Source organism: Lonchura striata, chromosome 3, assembly GCF_050655825.1.
Source record: "Lonchura striata isolate lonStrDom1 chromosome 3, ASM5065582v1, whole genome shotgun sequence".
NCBI lineage: Eukaryota > Metazoa > Chordata > Aves > Passeriformes > Estrildidae > Lonchura > Lonchura striata.
In genome coordinates this window covers 55,982,132-56,009,997 of record NC_140705.1, presented here as the reverse complement: position 1 = coordinate 56,009,997, position 27,866 = coordinate 55,982,132, and the positions used below count along the sequence as shown (strand labels likewise).

Here is a 27,866-nt window from a genome sequence, read left to right as displayed (position 1 = left end):
TGTAAAGGTGCTTTCTAATAGACATGATGTTGCAAACAGAAGGCTTCAGTTACGCTTTTTTATGAAAGAGTCAGCAAACCCACTCAAGGTAAATGAAAGTTGACACAGTACCATTAAAGTATATGAAAGATGCGGTCTAGGGTGTGCGTGTGCCTCAAAGGATGGGTGGGGCAGATACGGAGATATTAGTACTACAGCATTTTCAGGATTGCGTCATCTGTGCTGGTGACAAGGGCCAGGTCCCCTCCTCTGGCTCGAATAAGGCCATGTTATGGTGCAGGGTGCGGTGAGAGAGAATAGTGAATCCTTACCAAGGGGAAAGAAATGCTTCCTCAGTCTTCTCAGTTAAAAAGCTTTTACTCTCAACCCATTCATACTGAAAATTGATGAGTAATGGTTGATGAAGCACAAATGGCCCAAACAGAGCTGTTTGTTTGTAGCTCAGAACCTAGGTACTTCACTGTGAGGTTCTGTTCTTACTCATTTCCAGGAATCACACTGCATGATGAACCAGTTGATTGGGCTGCAGCAGGAGATCACGTTAGTCTCACTTTGACCGGCATGGATATCATCAAAATCAAGTGAGCAAAACTGGGTTTCAGTCTAAGTAACGGTTTGTTTTTAATGAAAAGCTGTATAACTATTATACTGGGCTATATTACAGCGGTTTACTTGAAGAATGATGTGGCTACCAGGATATTTAAAACCAAAGTGATGCCTATCACCTGGCTTGCATGTACAAACGTTGGAAACATCTGCTGCATGTGCAACGGCAGCCTCAGAAGAATACTGTCAGTTTCCATCCTTTGCCCTAGTGCTGACACCAGTAACCTTCCAAGCCCTTTTCTTTTAGACTACCCCTTGGACATTTTAATTGCCAAATAAATTAAACCCATGTTGCTAAATAAAACAGAAAATTGTTAAAGAACTTCTCAAGTTATCAATTATTCTAACAGGACACATGCAAACAACTGTCATTTTGTACCAAGTTAATCTGTACAAGTGGAATTGATGGAACCTGTTTATTCAACACATTTAGCTACTTGTAAGATTTATTTTCTTAAACATTTTACTAAGGGGTGGTCTTAATAGTGAGGTGAAGCGAATCTCTTTATGTCTTTCCCAGTCTGTAGGACTCATTATAAGCATTAGCCTCAAGCTTTTAAGTAGTTTTAAAGCCAGATAATTGGATCCACAATTTGTTCACCTTTTTTACATTTCAGTTGGACTTTAGACAGCAAACTTTCAAGCTACTCTTTGAAAATCTCCTTGCATTGATAGTTTTTCAAATCTATGCTCTGATTTAAGGGAAAAGTACAGGTATTCTCTGTTGCCATTTCATAGTGGGGTGGGAGTCTCAATGGTGAAAGGTTGAGGGAAGTCTTGTTCTAGTTGATGAATGAAGTCTTGAGTTAATATGTTACCTTGCTGTCATTCGTCTTTTGGAGATAGGTTAGGGTTGTCAAAAAAAGTTGTGAATTTTCAAGTCCTCTTGATACTGGTGAAATCTGATGTATATGTTTCATCATGCTGTTTTTTTCTCTTCTGTAATGTTTACCTGTGTGGAATTAATTTTCCTTTCATTTCAGATGGCTAAAATTAGCCCCTGTGAAAAAGCTATGTCTAGTCTACTTTAGCAACTTGTAACAAGCAGCAGCTTTCTTGTGACTCCAAGTAGAATTTTTTGGAAATGAGTGTTGCTGAAATCTCAGGTTTTGAATGCTGATCATGATGTCCGCTTATTATCCAGAAAATAGTCGAGCCACCGGCAGCAGTACTGCAATTTTGGGCACCCTGCAGTATTTTCTGCTGTTGAACGGAAACCCTGAATCTCTGAATGAAAGTCTAATTCTTAAAAATATCTACGCACAGGAAACAATGACATTTTCAGAAACTGATTAGCAATGGACGTAATTGTTCACTGAACTAGACAGAGCCCTTCATGCATACACACAAAACAAGGTAGACATTGTCTAGGAATGCATTTTATTACAGGCTTCAATACAGTGTTCCTGGATATCCACGCACCTACACCCCTGCACCACCCTTCTTATGTTAGTGTTGCTTTTCCTTCGCTTGTCTTAATCACTGCCCTGGAAAGGGATAATTATTTAACACTTCTATGTTAAGAGATATCTGTTAGATTTTTTGTTTTTTGTTCTCTCTTCTAGTGTGGGCTGTGTATTTTGTGATCCCAAGGAACCTATAAAAGTTTGTACTCGGTTCAGAGCTCGGGTTCTCATCTTCAATATTGAGGTTCCAATCACTAAAGGATTTCCTGTAAGTCTCTGTGAAAAGTGTGTTCATGGTAGGTTGCTCAGGGCTTTTCCTTTCTATGTTTGACCTCCTGAATACAAGATGCAGTCAGAATCCAGAAGTGGTTCTGTCTGTCCAGAGGAAACAGATTCTTCTGTAATTTGAAGAGGATGGAAGGAGCTACTGTGCCAGTTTATGTATATTCTTACTGGCTTTTAATTCATAGCTGAGCCATTTCAGAGAATGTGAGTTCCACCACAGCTAGGCTTTAGAAGCTTGCATCTTGTGGAAATATGGTGATGCACTTAGGTGTAAAATACCTTTTAAGATACTTTTTAAAATAAATAAAATACCAGTTCATGCTACAGAACTGCACTGAGGTGGCAAAGGCATAACATTAAAGGATGAAAAATATATTTATGATGACATAACATATGGCCTTTGTGTCATATCAGTTGTGATCGCAAAGTTCAGGAATGTGGATGTGAGGCACATACTCCTGTGAGAGAAATTTTATAGGTATTTGTTTTTAAAAAAATCAGTCTTAAAGCAAGCTGCTGTTTTCAACTATTAATATCTAGGATTGCTGATTTTATTATATGATGTTTAATAACTGCAAAAAATATTTTCAGGTGCTTTTACACTATCAAACAGTAAGTGAACCTGCTACTATTACAAGACTGTTGAGTGTCCTGCACAAAAGTACTGGTGAAGTGACAAAGAAAAAACCTAAGTAAGTGTTATGAATAGTTAATAATTACTCAAGAAATGGGTTGATGTATATCAGACAGGTTCTACTATGAATCAATTGTATGTTATAAGAATATGCTTTTATTGTTTTAGTTGGTTTCATGTTTGGATTTCAATGTGCTTTGCAAACTGAAAAATCTCCTGCCCCTTGATAACTGCAGAGCACCTGAGAAGTGTAGTGATTTAGGCCTAAGGTCACTTGCATAATTGGGAATGAATCCTAGGTCAGCAGTGCTTAACTTAAAGGATTTTTTTTCTCCCTCTCTTTTTTATTTGTTTTTGAAACAGTAATTCTTTTTTTACTGTTAAAGCATGGGATCCTTATATAATTCTGGAGATGGTTAACTGCCTAGAACACACTTGGCTAGACAATGTGTCATTGCAAAAGAAATTTAGAGAATCTTCCCATACAACTATAGGAACAGCCCTCTAGTTATTTTAAAAAATATTTTTAAATTAATATAGAAATGCTATTTGAGACATACAGCATTTTCAGAATAATCCTTTTCCAGAAAATTCATGGCTGAAACTGCTGGAGACTTCTACAAAGTAATGAATGGGCTCTTTAGTTGTGGGTTGAAACAAGACTTGATTTCCACTTGACATGACAAAACAGGTGTTAATGAGATAATTAGCTTCAAAACAATTTGTTAAATGCTGTGTTGTGCCAAGTAGTTTTTGAAGAAAACTTAGATGCCTTATTAAAATGTATACTCCAAGCAAATCAGTTTTCAGTATCAAGACTTGGGTTATACTTGAAATCAAGTTTGATAATTGTACTCTGGGCTTTCTAAAATGATTTTTCCTGTTTGTTCATTGTTTTTTTCTTCATTTATCTGTGCATACACTTCTAATAGAGTTTTCTGCTTTTCTACCTGCAGGTTCTTGGCTAAAGGCCAGAATGCTCTAATAGAACTACAAACTCAAAGACCTGTTGCTCTAGAGTTGTACAAAGATTTTAAAGAACTGGGGAGGTTTATGTTACGCTACAGTGGTTCCACTATTGCTGCAGGAGTTGTTACAGAGGTATGGCATTTTTGTAATAGACTCTTTGTACTGCAGAGGAATGATGTTATGGTTAAGACCTGTATTACACCCTCTAGCCCAAAGAGTGAATTTTTTTCTGCTAAAAAAGAGACAGTGCGGCAGGAAGATGTGAGGAAAACTTGTCATAATTCTGTTTAATTTATTAGGAGTAAAAATTACTGTGTTTAGAATTTCCCCTCTTTCCCCTTGAGTTGAAATACATCAGTCTTTTGAAATCTGCCTGCATGAATATACTGGAAGCAGTTTCTAAATAAGAAGTGTTGGCCATTTTAACTGTGTCTAGATTGGGTCCAACATCTTTTTCTGTTGTCATTAAAGGCAGGTGTACATTTGATTCTTACTGATGCCAAAAAACATTTTCTTATTCTGTGCGAGAGGAAGCAAAGACTGTGGGGCTAAACATAAATGTTCTATCTTCTACTAGAAGCAAAAAATGTGAATGTCGCTCTATCTGTCCCTTTAAAAAATCTTGTGCATTAACCAAGTTCTGGTACTGAGAATTTAAGCCTGAGTCATTTAATGTCAAAACTTAGAATTTGGGCATGAACTTTTCTGGTTTCTCCTTGTATGCATAAGGAATGATGTGCTAGGTCAGTCAGAGGCCTTATGGATGTATAATGCTCCTAAAAATCTGTCTGGTCTTAAATAAGATCCAGAAATGAGATGGATTTAACCCATTTTTCACTAAATTTTAGATGAGCGGGATTCTATTTAGATCTGCAATATTTAGAGCTAGATTAATGTTTGTAGAATTGAGACTAAATAACCTCTTTGAGATGTTATTTGGAATTTGATATTTTAGTAATTGTCTTCTTGTTCTGAGAATTTAAGTGGAAAAGGAATTATTTTTTCCACAACTATAAAATTCTGAAAAACATTGAGATCATTTTACACTCAGTACTTAATTTTCCATTTGCTTATATTTTTAGATTAAAGAATGACAGTGGTGACAGAATTTCCACCGTCCAAGCAAAACTCAATCAGATATCCAAACTTCTGTATAAGAATCTAGTTATTTCAGTTGAAGGAACAAGTGCAATTAACTGGGGAGAAGATAGTGGTGACAAAACTCAAATTGTTTGAGACATCTGGGGATCCCTTCATCAGGCTCTCCTGCTGCAGAACAAGATGCCAACTGACAAGGAACTGCAGGTGTTGCACTTCTTGATCTCAAGAATCTCATGAGTTTCTCCATGTGGAACTTAGCCCTTAGAGAAGTTGATCGAAAAACATTAGAAAACTGAATTAGAGAAAAAGATGATGAATTATCATGAAACAAGCTCCTTACTTCCAAACATAAATTGTTTACATGTTTTCTTTGATTGCTTTTTTGCTGCACATCAATTCAGTAAAATAACTTTATTGGTCTAAAATATTTTTAGGTTTGTGTTGAATGCATATTCAGGGAAAAAAACCCAACTATTTACCTTGTTTTCAAGAGAATGGCATGTAGTATTATCATGGGATTGTTTTCCGTGTCCCAAAATTTATTTAAGGAAAAAGAAATTTTCTTTTGCTGTGTAGTGGAAGCTGTGCCAACTTTGGCTAATTTTATTTTTTAAACAGTAAGAATAATAAAATTAATTTGTCTGAGCATTTTTCTCTCCCTCATCTTTTGTTATTTAAACACTCCTAAATCATGTTAAATCATTCTTCACTTACCATAACTGAGAAGTTTCAGAGTAAACTTATGACTTAAAATGCGAAACTGGCATCCAACTGGGCTTTCTGAAGAAATAATTTCAGTTTTTCACATGTTATTCAGTGCAGCCACTGCACATACACATCTCTTTCATCCATACTTAGGGCTCTTTTGAACAAAGGCTGACAGTTTAATCTTGTGGTGTCTGCTAAAGCCAAATTGTGCTGACTTATGCCTGTAAGTCCTTCCCGCTTTTCAGTAACGGGGCAGATGAAACCTCCCAGCTGAAAGGAGGGTCCTTCTGCCACCTCCAGCTCAGGACAGACACACTTTACTACAACTTGGAAGTTATGTTGGTAGGAATTTTGAGAGGACCTCAGGTATTTCAGGACCTGAATGCATAATGGAGACAATTCACCTTTGCCCCGAGTTAGTAGTTGGAGGCAGGAACTGAAGCACTTGCTCCAGAGCATCAGTCTAGGGGGATTAACTGAAGTAAAACTGTGTCCAGAGTAGTGAACACCACAAAAATGCTATAGTTCTTATTTAGTTCACAGGCCTTTATGGCCTGTACCTACTCTTCCCACGTGATTTTTTTTGGTAGATAACTTTTTTTGAGTTTAGGTACTTTAGCCTCAATTCAGCAGCTACCTGCACTTGACCACATAGTTGAATTGTACTGTTGACAGCATGGGTATTTGTAGAAGTATCAGCAATGCTTTATGTGGAAATGACTTCTGTAAAAGCTTATGAAACTGAAATACCTGCAAACTGTTACTGACAAGTTTATTAATTACCACTATTTATTATGTCTTTTTATAGACCAAAAATTGCATTTAAATATTTACCAGTTTCAACATGCCACTGTGAAGGTTTAGGTGCCCTTGTTGGATTCCAGAGGTTTATACTGCCAAGCTCCTGCATTGAACCGGTTCCACTTGAGCTTGCCTTTCAAACTTTGAAAATGTTTAGGTCGCCCTTAAGTCAGGGGGCAGTTACAGTCTTCAGTTCTAAGACTTGCATAAATTCCTTACTGTTTATGGACAAAGGCAAAGCTCTGATAACTCTTCTCACACATGTTTGGATTAAATTTTGAGGCTCACTTTTCTATGATGCCTGAAAAGCTACTGCATGCTTTCCTAGTTTGCAGCTTGGGAGAAGCAGAGGTATTACATAATCCAGTTGCAACGTGACTGCACTGCCTTTCAACACAGATTTGAACTCTGCCCAGAGGTGCCACTTGGTTGAAGCATAAATGATCTGTTGTTGTGCAATAGAAGTGTGTCACCTTTCTTCAATCAAAATATGATTACATGTTGATCCATGTGAAACTTGGTGGCTTGCCAGTTGTCTAGGATGCAAAATCTTCCTAAACTTCTGACTGAGATATTCACAATCTCCTGGTGAGAACATACTGCTCTCTGGGTGTAGTTTTTTGAATATCTCTGGAGAGCAAAGAGGTGGCACACAATCTTAAAGCAAGTTGATAATCCTCAGCATTGTCTTGGAGAAAATATCTTTTACACAGCTCTTACCGGGCAGTTTTGGGTCTTGGGAAGTTAATGGAAAAATTAATTATATGTAACAGGCTTCTCTATAGTAAAGTGGCTTCTGCTGGAATATCTATGGAAGGGAAAGCATGATAGTCAGTGTCTTGCTTTCTTTGGGAGAAAAAACTTGATGAATTTCTGACAGCATATAAGAGTGTATCAGGTAGGATTGTGCTTCTCAGCTGTTTGAATTGAGGGGTCATGAAGCTGTTGTTTCATGTTTGGTGATATTAGTGGAAAAGAGTTTCTTGTTACTTAAAATCTTTTGGTTCTTAGGTGCACTGGTTTTGGGATACAAGGAAAAGTATTGATGGAACAGTGAACATGAGCTGCAGACATGCTGGTCTTAAGTGTCTTTTGTCTGCTGACACTTAGAAGCAGGTTCCTGGCCAGATGTTTGAGTGATGAATTATTTTGTTCAGTTGTTGCAAAATATCTTCAAACTGTAACTTCAAAAACTGATACAGGTAGAAAATGCCTCAAACCATTCATTTTCTCTCTTTTTTTCAGTACTTCATTTCTTACAGACAGAGAAAAGCCGGCTTCCAGTAACTGTGCTGTTTTTCCCTCTTTGGTTCAACTCCTAGAAAAGAACTTATGTGTCACAGTAATACTAATTTTTTCCCCTTTGCTCTTTCCTGCTGTTGTTGCCAGGATTTGTTCCCACTTGTAAACAAGTGGTGCAGGGAAGATGGAGATGGGGAGGAGTTTGGACTCACTGTGCAAATACCTACAGACATATTAATCTAAATTGATGCCTCGTTGAAAAAAAAAATCACAGGTGAAGTAAGCAGCCAACAATGGCTCATTCAAAGGCTCTCTTAGTGCTGGAAAACTTCATAGGTGGCACATTTGTTCCTTGTTCCTCCTACATAGACTCCTATAATCCATCCACTGGAGATGTCTATTGCAGGGTTCCAGACAGTGGCAAGGGAGAGGTGAGTACTATCCACATGTACAGAAAAGTGAAAAATGTTAAATGCATGTAACAATAACCTTTTGAGTGAGAGACGGTGGAGGTGAGAGAACAGAAAAATGATGACTCCAATGCTTAAACAAGTAAATTCTTGATTATATTGTAGTATGGTGTAATGCACTGCTGTGGCAGCAAATGCTGCAATTTTTGTCACATTTTGCTATTAGAAAGTTATGGTCTGGATTCTAAGCTGGTGTGAATCAATAAAGCTTCAGTAATTTGTGTGGATCTCCTTTAGCTCACATGGTGGGAGATGCCTTGTGAGTAAGTTCACAATAACACCCAGACAGGCTGTAAATATAAACAATCTGTGAGAACAGTGTTTATTGATATCTTCTGTAAATAAATTTAGAGGCACCATATGCAACTGTGTTCTCCCTTAGTGTCTTGAAGATTTGCAGTTTTAATTTAAAAGGGTTTTTGGCTTGATGTCTCTTCTCTGAAGATGGTAAAAATCTTTCAGACCTCTGTGGTTTTGATATTAGCAGTTGGATATTCAGTAGCTGTGATGAGTGTGTTTCCTTATAACATACCTTGTCCTCTGCATCCATAGGGTTTCCTGGTCTTGAGCTCTCTACTGGGCTGAATGTTTCCTGGAACATTGTAGGTGTGGATAGGCAATGATGTTCATCAGGGGAGCTGCAGTTTCATTGATGCTGCTTTATAGGGGACCTACAAGTCTGTGTCCAAAATATTGTTTCAAACTTACTGAAGAGGAAAGTGACTGGACAGGCTTGGATAGCACACAGGGCTTGGAAAATATTGTCAAATAGCAGACAGCATTTTGAAAATGTTTTTTAAAACAGACTACTACAGTGTGTAGCTGTTCCCTTTGCTTGCATTTCAGCCTTATTGACAGCTTCTCTCAGCAGAAAACTTTGCACTCTAATTTCACCTGGGTAAATATTTGTTAGATGCTGATGACCAAGGGTTAAAGAATAACAGGCTGGGTTTGTTGGAATACATCTGTGTAAGTTCATTCCAATCCTAATTATGCCTGAAAAGTTTGCTCTTTGATGTGCAGGTGTAAATCTTCTTGTCTGTTCATTTGCAAAATCATTAAAACCAGAAAGATCTGAGAATGCCAGAGGCTGCTGGCCACTCTAGAGATATAGTTCAAGCATCCTAAGAGCAAGGCTTTTCTCTTTTAGCTATCTCAGTCAGGCTTTTCTCTTTTAGCTTTCTCTTTCTCTCTTTCTCAGCAATGGGAGCCCAGTTTAAAGACGTATAAATTTGGTGAGTGCTTTAGTCCTGCCTTCAGACAACTGTGCAAGAGGGTTGTGCTCTGCAGAGCTGGCATGTGCTGGTGACTGATGGAATATGCTGAAGAAAATGCAATCTCATACTATTTGAGGTTATCTAGAGATACCAAATAAACATGTAGACCAGAGTTCAGCGAAGGACTCAGGGTGCTGGTTTCTAGCAAGGCTCAGTGTTCAGTTGCATATTATCTTGGTAAATTTTATTGGGAACTTAGATGAAACAAGGGGAGACAGTGAGTTTGTTGCTGACCCCAGAGTTTAACACCAGGTCAGCTGTTGTGGCCATTTTAGCAACTTTCTGCCAAAAACACTGAGGAGTTTTGTTCCTAGGGGTTAGTTTGTTTCCCAGCTAATACCTTAAATTCTACATAGCAATACCACAGCAAGACAAGCAAGTGCCCTGCATATCCAAAAGACAGGCTGATGAGGACTAATTAGTCCTGGTAAATATCTACTTTAAAAACACTTCTCTTTAAAGAACCTGGCTACTGCACATCCCCTGCAAAAGCAAACATCTTGTCCTGAGGGCAGTTCGGCATGGGGTATTTTGATAGGAGCCTTCTATGGTGGGTCTGGATTGTGTGTTGTTTCTGTATGTCTGTCTCATGCAGAAGAGGAAAGCAGAAGGAAGTGTTTCAGACACAGGAGTTCATAGTTCAATTCTTATGTGTGCTTTCTTTGTGGCTTTACTTTTTTTGCTGGTTTTTGCTAGTCAAACTAAGTAACTGTTTAACCTGTGTATGCTTAGTTCTTCTCTACAAATCTCTCTCCTTTTTTCCCCTTACTTTTTATTTGATGAATCTACTGCCACCTAATTCCTTCCTTTACTGGTTTTCTCTTCTGCTGTTTGTGAAAAAGCAGTATTTTTGTCCTTCTTCTAAACCCACTGAAGGGTCAAAAATGCAGACAGTATTGACCGTCTCCTCTCCTGGCAGCAGCTGGTGGAAAAGGCCACAGAAGAAAGGACAGATGAGCAGCAGCAGCAGCACAAGATGGGAGGGTGGAAGAACCATTAGGTGAAGGTGGTATGGTTTCACAGAAGGTGAACATTTTTAGGGTAGCATGGTATCTGCATTGGACTCACTCAGGAAGCTGCAGTTCCCCTTTCCCAGGCCTAGTTTGGTCCTGCTTCAGGTGCTCAGTGGCTGACAGCCTGCTGCCATCGGCACATGAGCAGGAGGTTGTTGAACTACAGTCGAAAGAGAAGAGTCTAGGTTTCTGAGCTTGGCCAGTGATCCATGTGACTCTCTGCACGTTGGTTCATTTCCCACCTTGCCCCCTTAGTGCTGGTCTGGCTTTCAAACTCTGGGTGTTATTTTTACAGGGCCCATAAATTCTGATGTGTGTGGGAGGGGGAAGAAGGGGTAGATAGATTTTATTTTTTTGCTTACTTGAACTTTTGTGCCCTCATTAGTAAGAAAGTCTTTGGTGTATCTGTAAGTTATTTTGTGATGTTTTTTATAAGACCTGTCACAATCTGAAGGAACAAATTTTGAAACTCAGTTTTGTGGAATTGGTGGAAAGGAGCCTTCAGTGACTTCATGGGAACTAGCAATATGGGAACATTCAGAGAGGTCATAATAGTCTGATCAATATTACATCAGCATCCTCCTAGTTAATGATTTTGGGAGATTTCCAAAACTGAAGAAATTGTACGAGCAAAATTTTAGAAACTCAGCTAAGGCAGCTTTGACTAAACCATCACTTTGATACATACATTAGACATTGGGAGTATGGCATAAGCATTACATAGGAAGCAAAAGTAGGGAAATGGGGCAGTTAATTAAAATATGGAAGGATATTGATGACCATCTTTAGTTTGTGTGAGACTGGTAAACATGAAAAAGGAATTGCTTATAAATCAACAGATGAACGATGCAGGTAACTTCATTTAAGAGTCCAGAGGAAATGACTGATGGGACAGAAAGCCGCCTGCTGAATTCAATCCTTTGAAGATAGGTCTGCTTCAGAAAAGTGCTGGTAATCTGCCAATGTTCAGAAATGTCAGGCTGAAGGACTGTACAGCAGTCATGTACATCTCAAGCAAAATCCTGACAGGAGTGGTGTGTCTCTGTATGAACACTTACAATAATTCTTACCTGTAGGCTTTATTAGGTGTCTAGTAAGAGAACTCACTAAACCCCAGAGTTGAAAAAGGACCTTTTTTTTTTTCTGTGAGGGCATTAATGACTTTCTAACTGTAATCAGGTAAGATAAAATTTTCCTCTGAGTGTCCATTCCCTAAATACATTCTTAGTCCTTGCTTGATCCAAATGGTGGAAATCAAGAGCTAGCAGAGGATCCAGCCCCTTAACTTTCATCACTGCCTGCTGTGGCTGAGGTCTTATGTTGCAAGGGTTATGCATGGTTAGACTGAAGCTGCATTTGCTCTGGGGAGATTCTTGCTCTTTCCTCTATGAGAAAAAAGATACTTTTTGTTTTGGCCAGTGGCACCTGCTGGTTCCAGTTGACCATTCCAGCATTTCTTTCAGACCTGGAGGGTGGCCCACAAGTTGCTGTAATTTGGAGAAAAACAAGAATTCCAGATATTTTCTAGATATTCTGATTCAGTAATACTTATTGAATTATGAGGTAGTGTCTTGATAACAATGGAGAAGTTCTAAGGAATTGTCATCTCCCCAGCAATGTGGTTTGGATTATTAGTCTCTGAAATATGAATTTATCTGCTTATTGTTTAATATTTTTTTAATCTTTTCATTAGCATTCACCATCCTTATTTTGCTTTTTTAGGTGGAAGCTGCTGTCAAAGCTGCCAAAGATGCCTTCCCAATTTGGTCCTCAAAAAGTCCATTGGAAAGATCTCAGATCCTGAACAAATTGGCAGACCTGATTGAACATGACCTGGAAGCATTCGCACAAGCAGAGTCAAAGGATCAGGGTAAGAACTGGAACTGTTGATCTCAAATAAGTGTGCCTTGCTGAATATTGCAATGGAGGATTTGGATGATTTTTTTTTTTTTTTAAATTTTTTTATAGCATGAACTGTTGCAGCAGATTGGAGTAGATATGGATGAACCTTGAGGAGGTTTTGAATTTGGGATTCCTGGGCGAGTCTTGCTTTTCAGAATTGCTGACTTTGACTTCAGTTGTCAGATATTTGGAATTACTAGAGGGGAGCTGTTATCATTGACTACGTTTGTACTGTGCTTACTGTGATTACTTGGGCACAGGACAAAAGACATTTCCCAAAAGACACAAAAATCAACTTTCAGAGCAGACTATAGAGCAGTGTTTCTCTCCATGATGACAGCAACGTGTTTGTTTTTGTTTCAGGAAAAACTATTACATTTGCCAGAACGGTGGACATCCCTCGGGCCGTGTACAACTTTCGATTCTTCGCCTCTTCCATCCTTCATCACGTCACAGAGTGCACTGAAATGCCAGCCATGGGCTGTGTGCACTACACCTCGAGGGCACCTGTGGGAGTTGGTATGATGATCCTCACATGCTGAAAAGCTTGGCAGAATGTCTGCCTCCGTAGGGGCTCAGCAAAGATTTTTTTGAAAGCATTTATTATCTCAGAGTCATTTGCTAAACATGGGCTTGTCTGCTAATGCATCGGCAACTCCATGTAAAATCAGTTATGTAACTTCATGGTAAAAAAAAAAGAAAAAAGACTAAAAAGCTTAATCTCTTGCTCTCACCTTCACAATCTCTCTTGTATTTTGTCTCTGTGTGTCTGTGGGTGAGCATTACAGCTGTGGATCAGTGCGATGGGCAGAGCACTGAGCTCCTGCTTCAGTGGGGAGAGTGGGATCCCCCTCTCCTTTGGGAAAGCAGTAGGTAGTCTGTGACCCGAGTCCACGTGGATGAAGAAACCACTCTAGCTGGGGAACTGCTGAACTCGGCCACTAGATGCTGCTGCTGCTTCAGAAAACAAAGTGGTTGTCCTGAGCTGACAAGTAACCGTGTTGTAACGATTTCATTATTAGGTTATGTTATACATACAGTACACATAACATATAACATTAAATATGAGAGTTCTCCACATTTACACTTGAATTACGTTTAACATAAAATTGGCTATCTTAGAGGACCCATTAAAACTTCTCTTGATCAGTGAAGAACATGACTTTTTCTGGTAAAAGTATTCTCATAAGGAAAAGTCCTTCACTGAATCTGCTCCATCAAACAGAAAGAAATCATGTGGCTTTTGTAAGGAGTCACACATGACAATTACAGATTATTTTCATAATTTTCTATTAATATATAAAGTGAAAATATTCCTAAAGGCAATTACTGGAAATAATTCTGATTATTCAGCAATTCATAGGAACAACAGTTTATATAGAGATAAATTCTAACACTCATAAGTTAGACTAAAATTTATCTGGAAAATGTGTATTATATGTTATACAGAGTTTGTTTAATATTAAAACTGAAAAATAAGAACTAGCTTTAAAGAGCAGGAGGAAGCAGGAATATGATCTGAGCTGGCACATTCAGCCTGGAGAAGAGAAAGCTCTTGGGAGACCTGCAAGAAAGCTTAAAAGAGAGGGACTTTTTACAAGGACATGTTGTGATAAGACAAGAGGTAATGGCTTCAAAGTGAACAAGGGTAGATTTAGATTAGATGTTAGGAAGAAATTCTTTATTGTGAGGGTGATGAGGCACTGGTACAGGTTGCCTGAAGAAATGGACAATGCCCCACCCCTGGCAGTGTTCAAGACCAGGTTGGATGGGGCTTTGAGCAACCTGTTCTAGTGAAATGTGTCCCTGGGGCTTTGGAACCAGATGATCTTTAAGGACTCTCTCAACCCAAACCATTCTATAATTACTTTCACTTGCTCTTTGTTAACATAAAGTATTACCGCAGACAAAACTGTTGTAAATTATTGTTATGGCTAACCTTGCATTAATGTTCCTGCAAAACACGAAAAACTTCCTGAGAATATAAGATTCTGTCCTGAAGAAGCAGCAAAACTTATTCAGAGAGTTCAGTTGATCTCTTTTAGGATCATTTGCACAGGTCTTTTAAGAAGTTATCTCGCTGTGAGGAATGCTGCAAATTTATTGTACATTTGTCTGGAAATAAAAGCCATGGCTTGAATTCCCTTCATAGATCTGAACTGGTGTATAACTGCTTGAGGTCAGAGAAATGAGTTTTGTATCCCAGCAGACTGACCTGTCTTTGTGGTTTTATTTTGTAGCTGGTTTAATCAGTCCTTGGAATTTGCCATTGTACTTGTTGACTTGGAAAATAGCTCCTGCCATTGCATGTGGAAATACTGTGGTTGCCAAGCCAAGTGAGATGACATCTGTTACAGCCTGGATGATGTGCAAACTCTTGGAGAAAGCAGGTAAGTACTGTAGCATGCTAAGGAACAGGAATAGAGTGGAAATGTTTGTCTGTGCACCAGTTTTTTTTTAGTTTCCAAAATCAGGAGGTGCTCAAAGGCTTTGGGAAAGACTGCTGTAGCTGAATGTTGCACTGGAGAACAAAAGGCTTTCTCTGTCCTCATGCTATCCTGTCTTCCCCAGTCCAGCTGTTGCTTATTTTTTTCCACTATCTTCTGATGAAAAGTTTTGTGCCTCCTGCACTCCATTTATGGATGTCCTAAGTCTGTGGTGCAAGCAAAGGAGCCATGAGAGAATAAAGGAGTGAGAATCAGCTCTTGGTAACTGTGTCACGGCTGTATTTGGTGCACTGTTAATTAAAACTGGGAGAACAATTGCTTATTCCCTGAATGACTGTACACTGCATCTCTGATGATGCACGTCAGACAAGCTTGATTCGTGGAAGTGGTTTTATCATTTAACCCATGTCACATAGAGCTGTCTAACAGAATGGATTTCAGCTACTACTGAAGTTAAGGGTTAGTATAGTTCACCCATGAGCTGCTGGTAACTTTCTAACTTCAGGGACAAAACAAAGTGTAGTGACACCCTTGGAGCGACAGGAGGGTACAATGACCGCGTGCCTTTTTTCCCATCAGGGGTGCCTGCTGGGGTGGTGAATATCGTGTTTGGCACAGGCCCCAAGGCAGGAGAGGCCCTGGTGTGCCACCCTGACGTGCCTCTCATCTCCTTCACGGGCAGCACGCTGACGGCCCAGCGGATCGCAGAGAAGAGCGCTCCACACTGCAAGCGGCTCTCGCTGGAGCTGGGAGGCAAAAACCCCGCCATCATCTTCAGTGATGCTGACTTGAGCCAGTGCATCCCCACCACCGTGAGGTCCAGCTTTGCCAACCAGGTGCCTCCTGCTCCTATAACACATAAACCCCGTTGGCAGCAGGATGGGACCGTGTCTGAGGGCTTGTGTGTGTGCTGCGCCTACCTTTGGGTCTGAATCTCAAATTGTCAAGGTCTATTTCAAGATTGTGTTTGAGAAAGTCCTAAGTAGAAAAATATGAAAAAGGTTTCATTATTCCACAAGGAGGAAAACAAAGTAATAAAATGCTCGTCTTCGTACTCTCCATCAGAAGATAACAAGGTGTTATTGCTCCTCTCAAAGTACATTCGTTTCTTATCTCTCAGGGAAGCAGCTGCTTTAAGTCCCACTGTGTAAGTAAGTGGGAAGCTTGTTCATTTGTTAGAACTAAATTAGGGGACTTCCCACAAAATTTTACCAACATTATTCTTCCCTCACCATCACCCTCAGGAGAGAGCACCAAAGCCAGGAAATTGTATCTGGGCAAGTGTTAGAAAAATAGCTTAGTATCAGAAAATGAAGAGAGAGATCATTCAGAGTTACAAATCATGCTTCCTATAAAATATGTTGGAGAAGTAAACATGTAATTGATAAAATTAAATTTACTTATGGCAGTGATTGCATGATACTGATAGTGTTTTGCCTTTTCCTTCTCTCGTTTTTTATCTGGAAAAAATCCCACGTTGCAGTGCTGGTTAACGTAGTTTGCGCTCCTGAGGATGCGGGGAAACAAGTAATTGGGTTGTAATTCCTAATACATGTCAATAGTGCAATGTTATATGAGCCAATATAGTTGATATCTTGTTTGTTTCTTTCTTTTTGATAGGGTGAGATCTGTCTCTGCACCTCCAGGATCTTTGTTCAGAGGGAAATATACAGTGAGTTTTTGAAGAGGTTTGTGGCAGAGGCCAAGAAGTGGAAGACTGGGAATCCCTCAGATCCTACAATCGATGTGGGAGCACTAATAAGTAAAGAGCATCTACAAAAGGTGATGTTATATGGAGTTTATGTGACTTCATCTCATGTTTTAGAGTGCTACAAAAGGGAGTTTCAGGACTATGCAGGAAAGAATCTTGTCATCTCCAAGATTAGCTCTGAGGGATGATAACTCAAAGCCATTATAAGGTATCTTTTTAATGAAGTTTATTTTGCCTGTGGCTTGGGATCATGTGATTGCTCTGAAAAAAAGTCAAACTCCATGGGGAAAATAATTTAAAATAGCAAAAGAATATTTCCTCCTGTTTGAATGTGATAATTCTAATGGTTGAATTTATACTCACAAATAGTCCTGAATTTATACTCACAAATGTTGTTCAACAACATTTTCTTCAATTTTAATGATGCATTTGCTAAGATCACTAATTGGCCTAATAAGTTGAACTAGTTGACAAGTTAAAAGTTTTATTTTTATATCACTCTGGCAAATTTTGGCTTGTAGAAAACACTTTCCTAGAACTGCTTGCAGTAATTTGCAATGTGTGGAGAGCAGCTGAGATGGTGCACAGTTAGACACAGTCTGCTTTAGTGGCTTATATGAAATGAAAGTTGTGGTGTCAGAGTTCAGGGAGAGCAGATGCATATATCCCAGAAATCTCTGACGCAAGTAGCAGACCCAAAAACCACAGAGTGAGAGAAAGCCAGACCTTTGATATGCTTTCCTGATGCCTCTCCAAGTTCTGTTGCTCTGAAGTAGAGTGGTAGAAACACCCACTTCCTGAGGTCCTTAGTCTGTAGCACCACAGAGAGCTTCCAAGTTTTACCTGCCAAGGTGCCTAAAAGAAGAAAAAGCTAAGGAAGTCCTGTGGTATCTCTGTGGTCTTTCTGTAAGGAGAGAAGCCAGGCAACTGCAGAACAGCAGAAGCAGATCAACAGTACATCCAATGTGTTCAAGGTAGCAAGCATATGGTAGCAGCAGCCACGGAAACATCTTTAATCATTTATTGATGAGATTTTCTGTAGCATTCATAGCTTCATCATCCTAGTGGCATGTAACCATTTAAAAAGCCTTGCCTGTGAGGCAGGAAAATACTGCTGATTCCTTGGAGTAAATGAGTGAAACCATGGTGTGGGATACATGGCAGACTACCCAGGCTCCTGAGAGAAGGGAGGGAGGCTCTGGAACCACTTATATTTTCACCAATGGTCCTACCTTTTTGACAATACTTAGTGGGAAGGGCCAGCAGTGTTGTCTGCTAGGCTAGAAAACGTTAGAAAAGAGAAAACAATTACTTTTTTCAGCAAGAAATACACAGCTTTGCATACAAAGAAGCATAACAATGAAACTTAGGGAATGCTGCCCTCTATTGTAAAAGGGCAGCATGTTCCAGCTGGAGTTGTTCAGAGGCTCCTGCTGATATGTAAACACTTGGGATTTGGTGTCCTTTAGCAGTGATGTTTTTCTGCTGCTTCCCCAGGTAAGGAACTACGTGAAGAAAGCCCAGGCTGAAGGAGCCAGAGTCCTCTGTGGAGAGGGAGTGGATCCTTTAGCCCTCCCACCTGGCAACCAGAAAGGCTATTTCATGTTGCCCACAGTTATTGCTGAAGTCAAGGATGAATCTTGTTGCATGCAAGAAGAGATCTTTGGTCCTGTGACATGTGTGGTAGCATTTGATACAGAAGAAGAGGTGATCAGAAGAGCCAATGGTGTGAAATATGGCTTGGCAGCCACGGTGTGGTCCAGCGACGTGGGACGTGTTCACAGGGTGGCACACAGGCTTCAGTCTGGATTGGTGTGGACCAACTGCTGGCTTGTGAGAGACCTGAACTTGCCATTTGGTGGGATGAAAGCCTCAGGCATAGGCAGGGAGGGAGCAAAGGATTCATATGAGTTCTTCACCGAGGTCAAAACCATCACAATAAAGCACTGACATATGTCAACTGAAGTATTTTAGAGTGCAGTAAATGACAGCAATTTGAGTTACCAAAATGGCTTCTTAGAATACAGGCTGCTATTGTGGCAATTCCTTTCTTGAACTTTGGTCAAGTAATATCAATGACAGCTGAAAATGATCATCCCAAATGCTAATGTTTAAGTCAGTTTTTCATGTTGGATGAGAAAGTCAATGTAGACCTTGATATTTTTGACATTCCTGCCTTAAAAATCTGTCCCTTTAAGGCAGATTGGAGAAGGAGTAACATATGACAGTAACTCTGGTTTGTGAATTACCTTGAGGGACAAAGTAGCAAGCATGTGGTGAGACTGATATTGTAAAGGGGAATCAGCTCATTTTCACTCTAAACAGTGGGGTCCCATCCACCCATATTGCACTTCACTGATAATCAAGGATTGATATTACACTGAAAGCCTGAGGAACTATCTTCAACCTACTAAGTGGTTTTAAACTGTGGGGTCATTATATTCTCTTGATATTCATGATGACAATAAATGTTTTAATTATAACCTTCTTTATGGTAGGGAGCTGAATCATCCTAATACCTGTTCTCTGACTATTTTGAAATGAAATCCTTTTGTCACTTCAAGACCTCAGTGATGGTGGTTTTGACATCCCTGAACAAAAATATTGGCTGCATCACAAATAGCATCACTCTTCACTAATAGAACCCAGAATTTACTCCTGAGAGAATGAACTGTTGGAAATATTTGTCACCAAAATATAAAAACACTTCCAACTCTTCCTCACTTGTTTGCAGAGATTTTTTTAATCAGGTATATCACAAACTTGTTTGCTTTCAACAAAAAGAGAAACAGAGTTGAATACACCTCACATCTCTGGATGCCACCTGGTTGCAGAGCAGACCTACCAGCCAGGCTGGAACTCTGGGAATTTGATGGATTTGGTACAAGAACCCGAAGTTGAAGGCATGTTAGGGAAATATGTAAAAATGATAGGCTTAGTGAATTTATGCATTCTGAGGAAGCATTTTATTTTAAAAATGCCTAGGTCTATTCATGACCATGTGGTGGCAGCAGAACACCTGCTTTGGTGTTAGCTGGGAGGGGAATAAACAGCTATATCAGCGTGTGTTTCATTCTGCCAATTTCTTTTCTATTTACACATCCTGTTTGGAAGAGCATAAGAACTCAAAAGCTGTGAAACAGTTAAATAGTTGCGGGGTGACATGGGCATGTGGGGGGCAGACATTTTCAGCAACAGCAGATGGGATATTGCACAATTAGTAGAAATAAATGGATACATTCCCCCACCTGGATCTGGTCTAGGTTCAGTTTTAATGAGATTAATTTATTTTCAGGGGTTGATTTTATCTTTGCATTAAATGTGATGGGAGATTTCCAGATGTATTTCTCATGCTGGAGACAAAGGTGTGTGTGTCATCTACGTAATTCTGGGCCAATAGGAGTATTGGGGTGGGGACAGAGCTCTGCAGGTCTGGTGTGGGATATGGAGGTGGTGGCCCTGTGTCCAGCACGGCTGTGAAGATTTCTGAAAAGTGAACTTCTGGGAAACCCCATTCCATCATCCCTGTGTCAGCACCTCAGAGAGGTAAGGGAAGTCTGCTGGTGCTAATGATGCTGCTAACTTTTGGGCAGGAGAGAGAGCCCATGCAAAGATACAAAATATTGTCCCTTTCTGCATTTTCCATCTCTAATGGGTGGATTCCTTCCTTCTACAGTTAATGTGCAGTTCAAGTACTTTGCTTGTTCTGCTTTTTCTTGCCCTTTTAGATTCCTATACATTTGCACATGCACAGATGTGAGGGTGTTACCCAGTGGGGACATTTCCTGTCAGTAGTAATGGGTAATTCTTGCATTTCCCATGCCTACCTCTAGTCTCAGTTCCTAGCCCCAAAGGGAGCTGCTGGTGCTTGTGGCAGTGAAGCAGGTGCCATGGGATAGCTTACCTGCTTGTACCAGGAGCTCTCTGTGGGCACACAGAATTTTTCTGTATACCAAGAGTTACAAGCTTTCCCATGTATTTTATTCAGACTGACTTCCAGTGTAGCAACATGTATGAATAACTCTCTCATCTTACAGATGAAGCAGTCCAAGGACTTCTTCCTACAGATAATGAAGGTGTCTATTAGAGCTGCTTTATTTCTGAGTTTTCTGCTCTCATTCTAAGTGGACAGTGAAGAGGATATCCTGGAGGACAAGGCAGGCTGATCCAAGTTATAAAGCTGATGGCTTTTGCAGAGCTCTTCAGGCTACACGTTTTGGAATTTTCCAACATGACAGTAAAGCTTTTTTTTTTTTTTTTTTTTTTTTTTTTTTTTTTTTTGTAGAATGCACTGGCTTGAGCATGAAATCATGTGGCCATTGTGAGCATTTGTTTAATTACTGTTATGTAAATCTCAAAGAGTTGCTCCATCTGTTAATTCTTACTGATGGAGTGAGTACAGTTCAGTTTAACAGTAGCAGATTATCTCACTGGTGTGAGATGATTATTTTACATGGGGAAGTATTAATAAATTTGCCATCCTTTACAGCTCTCAATTAGCATAGGGTCATTTATGTTCTATTTCAGATCTTTCCTCAGCCTGTTTATGTCTGTACCCAGTTATTGTATAATGCCTGAAAGCAGCTTTGCTTAGGGAGACACAAAGATGCTGATGTGTCCCCTCTCCAGAGGGGACACATCAGCTCTAATGTTTATATTCAAATCAAGCTATGTCCATGTTCCCACAGTGTTTGTAACTTAGGCAAAGGAAAACATATTTGTAAAACTCTCAGGGATGAAAACAGACTTGACTTTTTGGGTCAGAGAAAGTTTCAGGCTTAACTTAACTGTGCAGATCAAGAATGTAAGCTAGACTAGTTTTAAACCCCAAGCTTTGAATTTCCAAACTTCAGAAAGCTGTACCTAAAGATTCAACTTCACAGATAGAGTCGGATACTTAAGACTTTCCTCTTAGTAACAACAACAAATAAAGGAAAAAGGGGGAAAAAAGACAGTGGGATTGTGAGGGAACTGTGAGGAGTTTCTTTCCAGGCTTGTCTTCAGGGCTGAGGTTTAAGTTTTTGCTCAGACTTAAAGCTTGAGCTCAACACCTGTCTCAGCTCCAGAAAGGATGCTCGCTGAAGTGTCCAAATACTTGTCCTCAAGCTTCTTATTAAATTCTGTGGTGGGAGAGAGGAAAATGAAAATGGAATTCAATTTTCTTAGTCTAAGACCAAGTTCTCATTTTCCACCCTAGATGGTAATTAAATATTCTATAGAAAGCTAAATATAATGAATGAAGGAAACCAACAACAGTTGCAGGAAATTCTGGGACATTTTCTTCATTGAATTCTGTTCCCCTCCTTTCCAAGCATTTGTTTTTGTGCTTGGAAGGTGATGTTTGTACTTAAGGGACAACAATGCACAAGGCTGTTTTCTAGAATATATCAAATCTCTGCTGGTAATAGCAGAGTAATTTAGGTGAAGATTGGGGTATGATGAGAAAAAGAGGGAAGCCCTGCAAGATTATAACTGGTTAAACAGAGTGCATCTTAATGCAGCTGAAGGCTAGTTATGCAGCCAGATGTACATCGTGCTGCCTTCTGAAAAGGAGCAGCTGAAATGGATTTGGAGATTATGAGGGAAAAGTGCAATCAGTGTGAGAATAGCAGTTCAGCCAAAGCAGCCTGACAGTATAGAACTCAGCCTGAGCTCTGCCATATCATTGCAATTAACAGGAGAATGACATGATGCTGGAGAGAATAAGAAGAACTGTGCTAAATCTGCAGATAATCTTTACCTTTGTATAAAACATTACTGTTATGCCGTGCAGCTGTTTCTGTTCTCTTCAACAGAAAGATTTGGAAGAAGAGAAATTGCTCCAAATTCTGAAAAAAGTCTTTCTAGTGTGGGATTTGGATGATGTGTTTTAACATCTTTTGCTTTCAGAAACATCTGTTTTACTAAGGCAACTAGTGTGTGTGTGTGTGTGTGTGTGTGTGTGTGTGTTCATGTGCAAGAAAGCAATTGCAGGGGTCAGTGATGAGTCCAGAGGGGCAGATGCACACTCCTGGGCTTCTGTGTGGAAGATCAAGTTTTGTCTCTTAAAACATAGGAGGTGGTGGAGAGCACCTGACAGGTGTGTTCTCTGGTGGGTGACGAGTTAAACACAGCACAGCCTGCCTTGTGGCATTTCTCTCTGGCATCACGTGTCCTTAATAATATCCTAGAAAATGCAGATGCCCCCACAGAAGGGAGCACAAGGGTCCTGGATGGGCAGTTGTTGAAGGTGGAAAGAGGAAGATGGAAGTTGTGACCTGTCAGGTGGATCAGGCCAAGGTTTCTCAGCTGGATGCTACCACTCTGGCTTTGTCCTGTGCTTTGGGAAGGTGTGCTGGACCTTGTAGCTTGGCTCAAGTGAAGGCAGGAGTGCCTGGTCCAAGGAGCCCAGTGGGGCATGAGGTGACAGATGCTGGGCTGCAGTGGAGGCTGAGGCAAAAGCACTTGTGCAGCTTCCCCATAGGTATGTGGGGCCTTTGTGCAGTTACATGAAAGAAGAGATAAGAACATTTCTCTGTGTGTAAGAGCTTCTGTGGGGTACCCAGATATGCTAATGAAGGGGTTTGTAATATTACTCAAGCTCACAAAAGGCTTCTTCCAGGGTATTGCTAATGAGAGCCATCTCCTGGTTTCAGAGAAATGGAAGTAATTACAGAATATTTATTGTGAAATGAGGACACACATTCATTCACAGGGTGCTAAACTTGTCCAATTAACTCTGAGCTCCTGAAATAATAATGAAAAGATGATGCTACCATTTTAGTAATTGGATTTTCTCTTCCTTTGGGAATAGTGCTTATTAAAGTAGTAGTCTATCCTTGGTTACAGAGAGATTTCATGTTTTTCTTCAAGTTTGGCTGACCCAACAAAAAAGTCAGGCAAAGTCACATTTTCTGCAGCTGTAAAATGACATTTTCAAGGGTTGATTTATTTAAAAAAAAAAAAAAAAAAAAAAAGAAAAGGAACATTTCCTAATGTTGCCTTAATTTTTAAAAACTGATTTGTTTACACTTACTTGGCTGCAGTGAATTGACTGTGTTTCACTGATGAAAATAGGATGAATGCCAAAATGTTTGTTGGTGGAAACAGCAGAATGTCTGTCTGGGATTCTCTTTGGGATTCTTGTCGTGAAATATCCATGTGGTGAAATACCACATGAGTACATATTATCTGAAAGAAGGTAATTTCAGTCCTGCTGAATGGCTGTATTTTAGTCACTCTTTTCCAAGGAGACACTGGAGTCAGTTTTCCAAGTAGAGGACATTGAGTAGGTTTGATAAGATACCCTTAAAAGTTTGATTAGGAAATTACCTCCTTCCTGTGCTGGTTTGCCTCCAGAACTGCACTAAGCTTTCTGTGGATGGAAAGGATACTTTTGTAACCCATAATTATATTCCTACAGTTAATAATTTTGTTCCAGAGTTGTCATTTTGCCTATTCAAGTGCATAGTGTGGAGAGGTTTTTTGAATGGTCAAATATATCTCTGGCCTTTGTGGCTTTGAATCAAATGGGACAGGGGTGAAAACCAGCATCCTGCAAGAGCCAGATTCACCAGAGTTTGTTGGTGATTCAGAGAGAAATTTGCTGTTACAGCGCTGTGAGATTCTTCTAATCAGTTGACCCCTGCAAGGAGCTTCAGGCTGCTTCCTCTGTTGGTGATATGTTTTGAAACCTTTGCTTTATGTTTAAAAAATAAGTGTGTGTATGTGCATAACCGTTCAGATATGCAGTTTCCATAGTGTGGTGCTTCAGTTAGAAGGGCAAGATCTAAGTACTTCCAAAGAAAATGTCACTCTGGTCTGAGACCTTATGTCCTTGTTCACTTTCTTTCCATGAGCTGCCTGAAAGAAAACAATTTTTTTAGATTCCTGAGCTCTCTATAGCACAATATGCTATATATTTGTAGTGCTTAACACCATCTACTCATCCAAATAATAAAACTACCTTATTTTGAGAACAAGGGTTTGGAGGAGGTCACATTCCTCTCAGCTGATACAAATCAAAGTCTACCTTTGATAGTCAGCTGGTGGTTTGCTTCTGGTTTTGCTGTCATCCTGCCTAAGACTCACTTTTCTACTCAGGGTCTCATTAATGCCTCTTTTCCACAGTGGAATTAAAATATGGTTTACCAAAGCAATTTGTGCTTCTTTGCCTGAGAGATGTAGCTGTTCACCACTGGGGGAGGAAAGTAATTCCTCCCATCATTCTTCCTGAGGTTTGGCTAAGTTATTGCAGTTCATGCAGTTTGGATGTAAGGATGGTAAGGACAAAATACAGCAAGAGGTACATTTCAGTTTGATTTTTAAATATGCTCATTCATTCCTTCCTAATTAATATTTAGAAATGTGCTGTCATGTACTCAGATTCACTTGTTTTGCTACTACATACCACTTCTCACCAGTGTTAGTCAGTGACATGAATTATTTAATGGGCATACTGTGCAACAGAAACAGCATTTTTAGCTGGGCTGTTATGTATTTGGACAGATACAGAAAAAATTACTTTTTGAGGGAGCTGTCAGAAATCTGCTTTTTAAACATCAAAACTATGAGCCCTGAATGCTGAAGAAATGTTGTAATGTTCCAGCCATATTGACTCCAATGTCCCATTTGGGTTACCTGTCAAAAATAGGTAGTGAAATCCCAACTCTGACTGAGAGACAGCTGTGAAATGCCAGTTTCGAAGCAACTCCTTAGGCCCTAAGAAAACTTAGATGAATAATCCTACAAATGGACAATTTCTCTGTTGTATGTGTTCTATGCAGCATTGATCTGCTTTTTATGAGGTTGGAAAAGATGGATTCTGGTTATCTGTTCTTAACACTTCCTTTGAAGGTCTTTCCACCTTCAAAGCAGTATATGAACTTTAGTTAATTAACCTTCTTTGCACATCTTACATCTGGAAATGTGAAGCATTTTTCTTCTTGCTGCTGAGGATATTTAAGGACAGACTCTACTGTAATGCCTGCAAGACATTTCTTCAAAGTGAATTGAGGGTAATTTTTCCATTATGCAGTCATGTTCTGAACAGTTTGACTAATCTCAGCAGAGAAGGAAGTTGTTTTGTACGGGAGAGGCAGAATATTCCTGGCTGAAATTGTCTTGCTTATTCCTTTATTTGGTGGTAATATGATTTACGTTGTCTTCAGGCATCCTGGAAAACTAACTGCTGGAACTCAAGGAAAAAGGTGTCAGCTGGTGTGTACTCTGGCTGCTGGATGTCTGGTGGGGATGAGTTAGAGCAGAGCTGAGGTAGAAAGAATGAAAAATTTCAGTGTGCAGCACTGGGAAGTCAGACAGTAATTCAGGTTAGTTCTTGCTCCACTGTAGATGAATCTTGTAAATCAATTTTTATACCTCTAAAGAATAAAGATACTAAAAGTAACAGCAGATGTAAAGAAGCAGAATATAAGTGAGGACGGGACTTGGGTGAAGCTCAGACAATTAAATAACTTTTATAGGGGGTGTTGGCTTTTGCCTTTGAGATCATTCAAATCATGTAGGAAAAAAAAAAGCAACTGCTGACACTCATCTGTGCGCAGGAAAATAATAAATCTATAGCAATATTCTGAGCAATACACAATTTTCTTTTGGATTTCACTGCCATGAAATAATATAAGAGCTTGATTTATTTTAGTTTTAGGAAACAGACATTAAGAGCTGGAGTTGTACTCCATGGAGTTGTCACTGGGATGCTGTTAGATTTTGAGTGCTCTTGAAAGAGCTCTGTTCCTTGAAGCTAAGTCAGGTAATTTTTATGATTAATTCACAGCACTCTTTCTCTTTCCACATGTGGCTACTTAGCTAACCTCTGAGTTAAGTTTAAGAAATGTGAACACTCAAAGTGTTGATTGTGCATGGGCTAAGCCCTGCATGATCAGAGCAGCAGGTGCATTAGGTGTGCCAAATCAGGGTTGTTTAGTTCTTAACTAAAGTGGAAGTTTCCTGGGGTTTCACAAATGAAACTAATGGGAAATTTGGTTTGGTTTTATTTTATGTGGCCTTGAACAATTTATTGTGCTTTAAATAGATATGATTTGTGGTCCTGTAGTTCTCCATGCAGAACACTTGGTATCTGAAACATCAGAATGGTAATAACTCTTATTTCTTTGTAGGGGAGACAGATACATACTTTGTTGATGGAAAAATGTGAATGAGGAAAGTGCTCTCTATTCCCAGGAAAGATGGTGAGTGCAGCATTTTGTTCTTCCAACATCAATGTGTGCCTTTTTACCATCAGGGACAGTTTTGCTCTGGATGGGTAACATGCAGAGCTGGGGGGACTCAGCCCATTCTCAATACTTGGCTTCTGGTCATTGCAATAGGAAGTTTGGCCAAGCTCAGCTCCATCAGCTCTTAACTTTCCACTTAGAGCAGCAATTCTCCCTGAGTGGGATGGAGCAATGGTAAAGAGACAGTCAGACTGTGTGACCAAAGTACTGTTTAAAGGTGACTGTATATCTCAGATCAGGGGCAGTCTCGCTTCCCCCCTTTCCTCCCAGAAGGTTAATACAACTCATGGTCTCAGGCAGCAGTCACACAGAGTGGCTCTGCACCCTTTCCTCAGGATGCATTTCGTGCAGTCCTGTCTTTGTAAAGACCAGATCTTGAACTGAGAGGTGAGGGTCATGTTGCCACACCTGGAAATGAGAAACCTTTTCTTACAGTTCTTCTAAAAATCAAGACTAAGTGATGAGCCCTGGGCAAAGGTGAGGGGAATCTCCCCACCCTATCCATGGACCTTTTGGCACAGCGTTGTGCATTGTGAAACCCTGGGTGATAAAGGGAGTGCTGCTATTTCTGTCTTTTGGCACTGCTGGGTTCCCACTGCAGGTTCACAGTGATAAACTGGCTGTGAACTGCTCCTACAAAATAGTTATGGTGATGGCTGTGCTTTGTCCTTGGTGGCAAGGCAGAGCTTGCCATGCTGGAATGAGGAGTGGCTCGGGTTGGTAACAGTGATTTGTGACACATCCCCACCTATTTGGGAGGATAAATATGGGCAGGGTCACACAGTCTTTCCTCAACATCCTCATTACCTTGAAATGACACTTTCCAAAGGGGTATTGCTCTTGCCCTGTGTATTTTAAAATGATGGCTCTGTGCCACTTTTAGGGTGGTGCATTTTCCACTGTAAAATGTTTGCATTGTAGTCATTATTTAGAGCTGTTTCCTCCACCACCCCTAATTCTGAGAAAACCATAGGTAAAATACGGAGAAATGCTGGTAGAATTTCCAGCGCAAGAGACAGACAGACATTCACTCCTCCCCAGATGGAGGCAGACCAAGCAGTG

At 39.9% G+C, this 27,866-nt stretch overlaps 2 protein-coding genes and 1 long non-coding RNA gene across 5 annotated transcripts in view; all 3 read left to right on the top strand.

Annotated features, from left to right (window-relative positions):
* The window catches only part of HBS1L (HBS1 like translational GTPase), a 59,162-nt gene extending 53,513 nt beyond the window's left edge, over positions 1 to 5,649 (top strand). For all 3 annotated transcript variants that reach the window (XM_085575227.1, XM_085575226.1, XM_021540654.4), the window contains 5 exons: positions 491 to 581; positions 2,172 to 2,280; positions 2,889 to 2,989; positions 3,888 to 4,032; positions 4,983 to 5,649. In XM_085575227.1, coding sequence (XP_085431353.1) covers positions 491 to 581; positions 2,172 to 2,280; positions 2,889 to 2,989; positions 3,888 to 4,032; positions 4,983 to 4,994 — 458 coding nt within the window. In that variant the 3' untranslated portion in view covers positions 4,995 to 5,649. The remainder of the gene's footprint in view (positions 1 to 490; positions 582 to 2,171; positions 2,281 to 2,888; positions 2,990 to 3,887; positions 4,033 to 4,982) is intronic.
* Positions 5,650 to 5,790: 141 nt separating this feature from the next.
* Positions 5,791 to 19,636, top strand: ALDH8A1 (aldehyde dehydrogenase 8 family member A1). Its single transcript, XM_021540656.4, has 7 exons — positions 5,791 to 8,183; positions 12,235 to 12,382; positions 12,778 to 12,933; positions 14,655 to 14,804; positions 15,441 to 15,697; positions 16,482 to 16,643; positions 18,070 to 19,636. Exons 1-7 carry the CDS (start codon positions 8,046 to 8,048, stop codon positions 18,520 to 18,522), a joined length of 1,464 nt encoding a protein of 487 aa, XP_021396331.1. The 5' UTR covers positions 5,791 to 8,045; the 3' UTR covers positions 18,523 to 19,636.
* A 1,563-nt stretch (positions 19,637 to 21,199) lies between these two features.
* LOC146767906 (uncharacterized) overlaps positions 21,200 to 27,866 on the top strand; it is a 107,829-nt gene continuing 101,162 nt past the window's right edge. The window contains exon 1 of the long non-coding RNA XR_014953769.1: positions 21,200 to 26,759. This is a non-coding gene — a long non-coding RNA (uncharacterized LOC146767906). The remainder of the gene's footprint in view (positions 26,760 to 27,866) is intronic.

What these genes read in the sequence shown, in the direction of transcription:
- ALDH8A1 (XM_021540656.4), top strand. Translation starts at nt 8,046, where the DNA reads ATGGCTCATTCAAAGGCTCTCTTAGTGCTGGAAAACTTCATAGGTGGC. An exon ending in AGCAGAGTCAAAGGATCAGG is followed by an intron (nt 12,383 to 12,777) that starts GTAAGAACTGGA and finishes TTTTTGTTTCAG; the next exon opens with GAAAAACTATTACATTTGCC. An exon ending in GGTCCAGCTTTGCCAACCAG is followed by an intron (nt 15,698 to 16,481) that starts GTGCCTCCTGCT and finishes TCTTTTTGATAG; the next exon opens with GGTGAGATCTGTCTCTGCAC.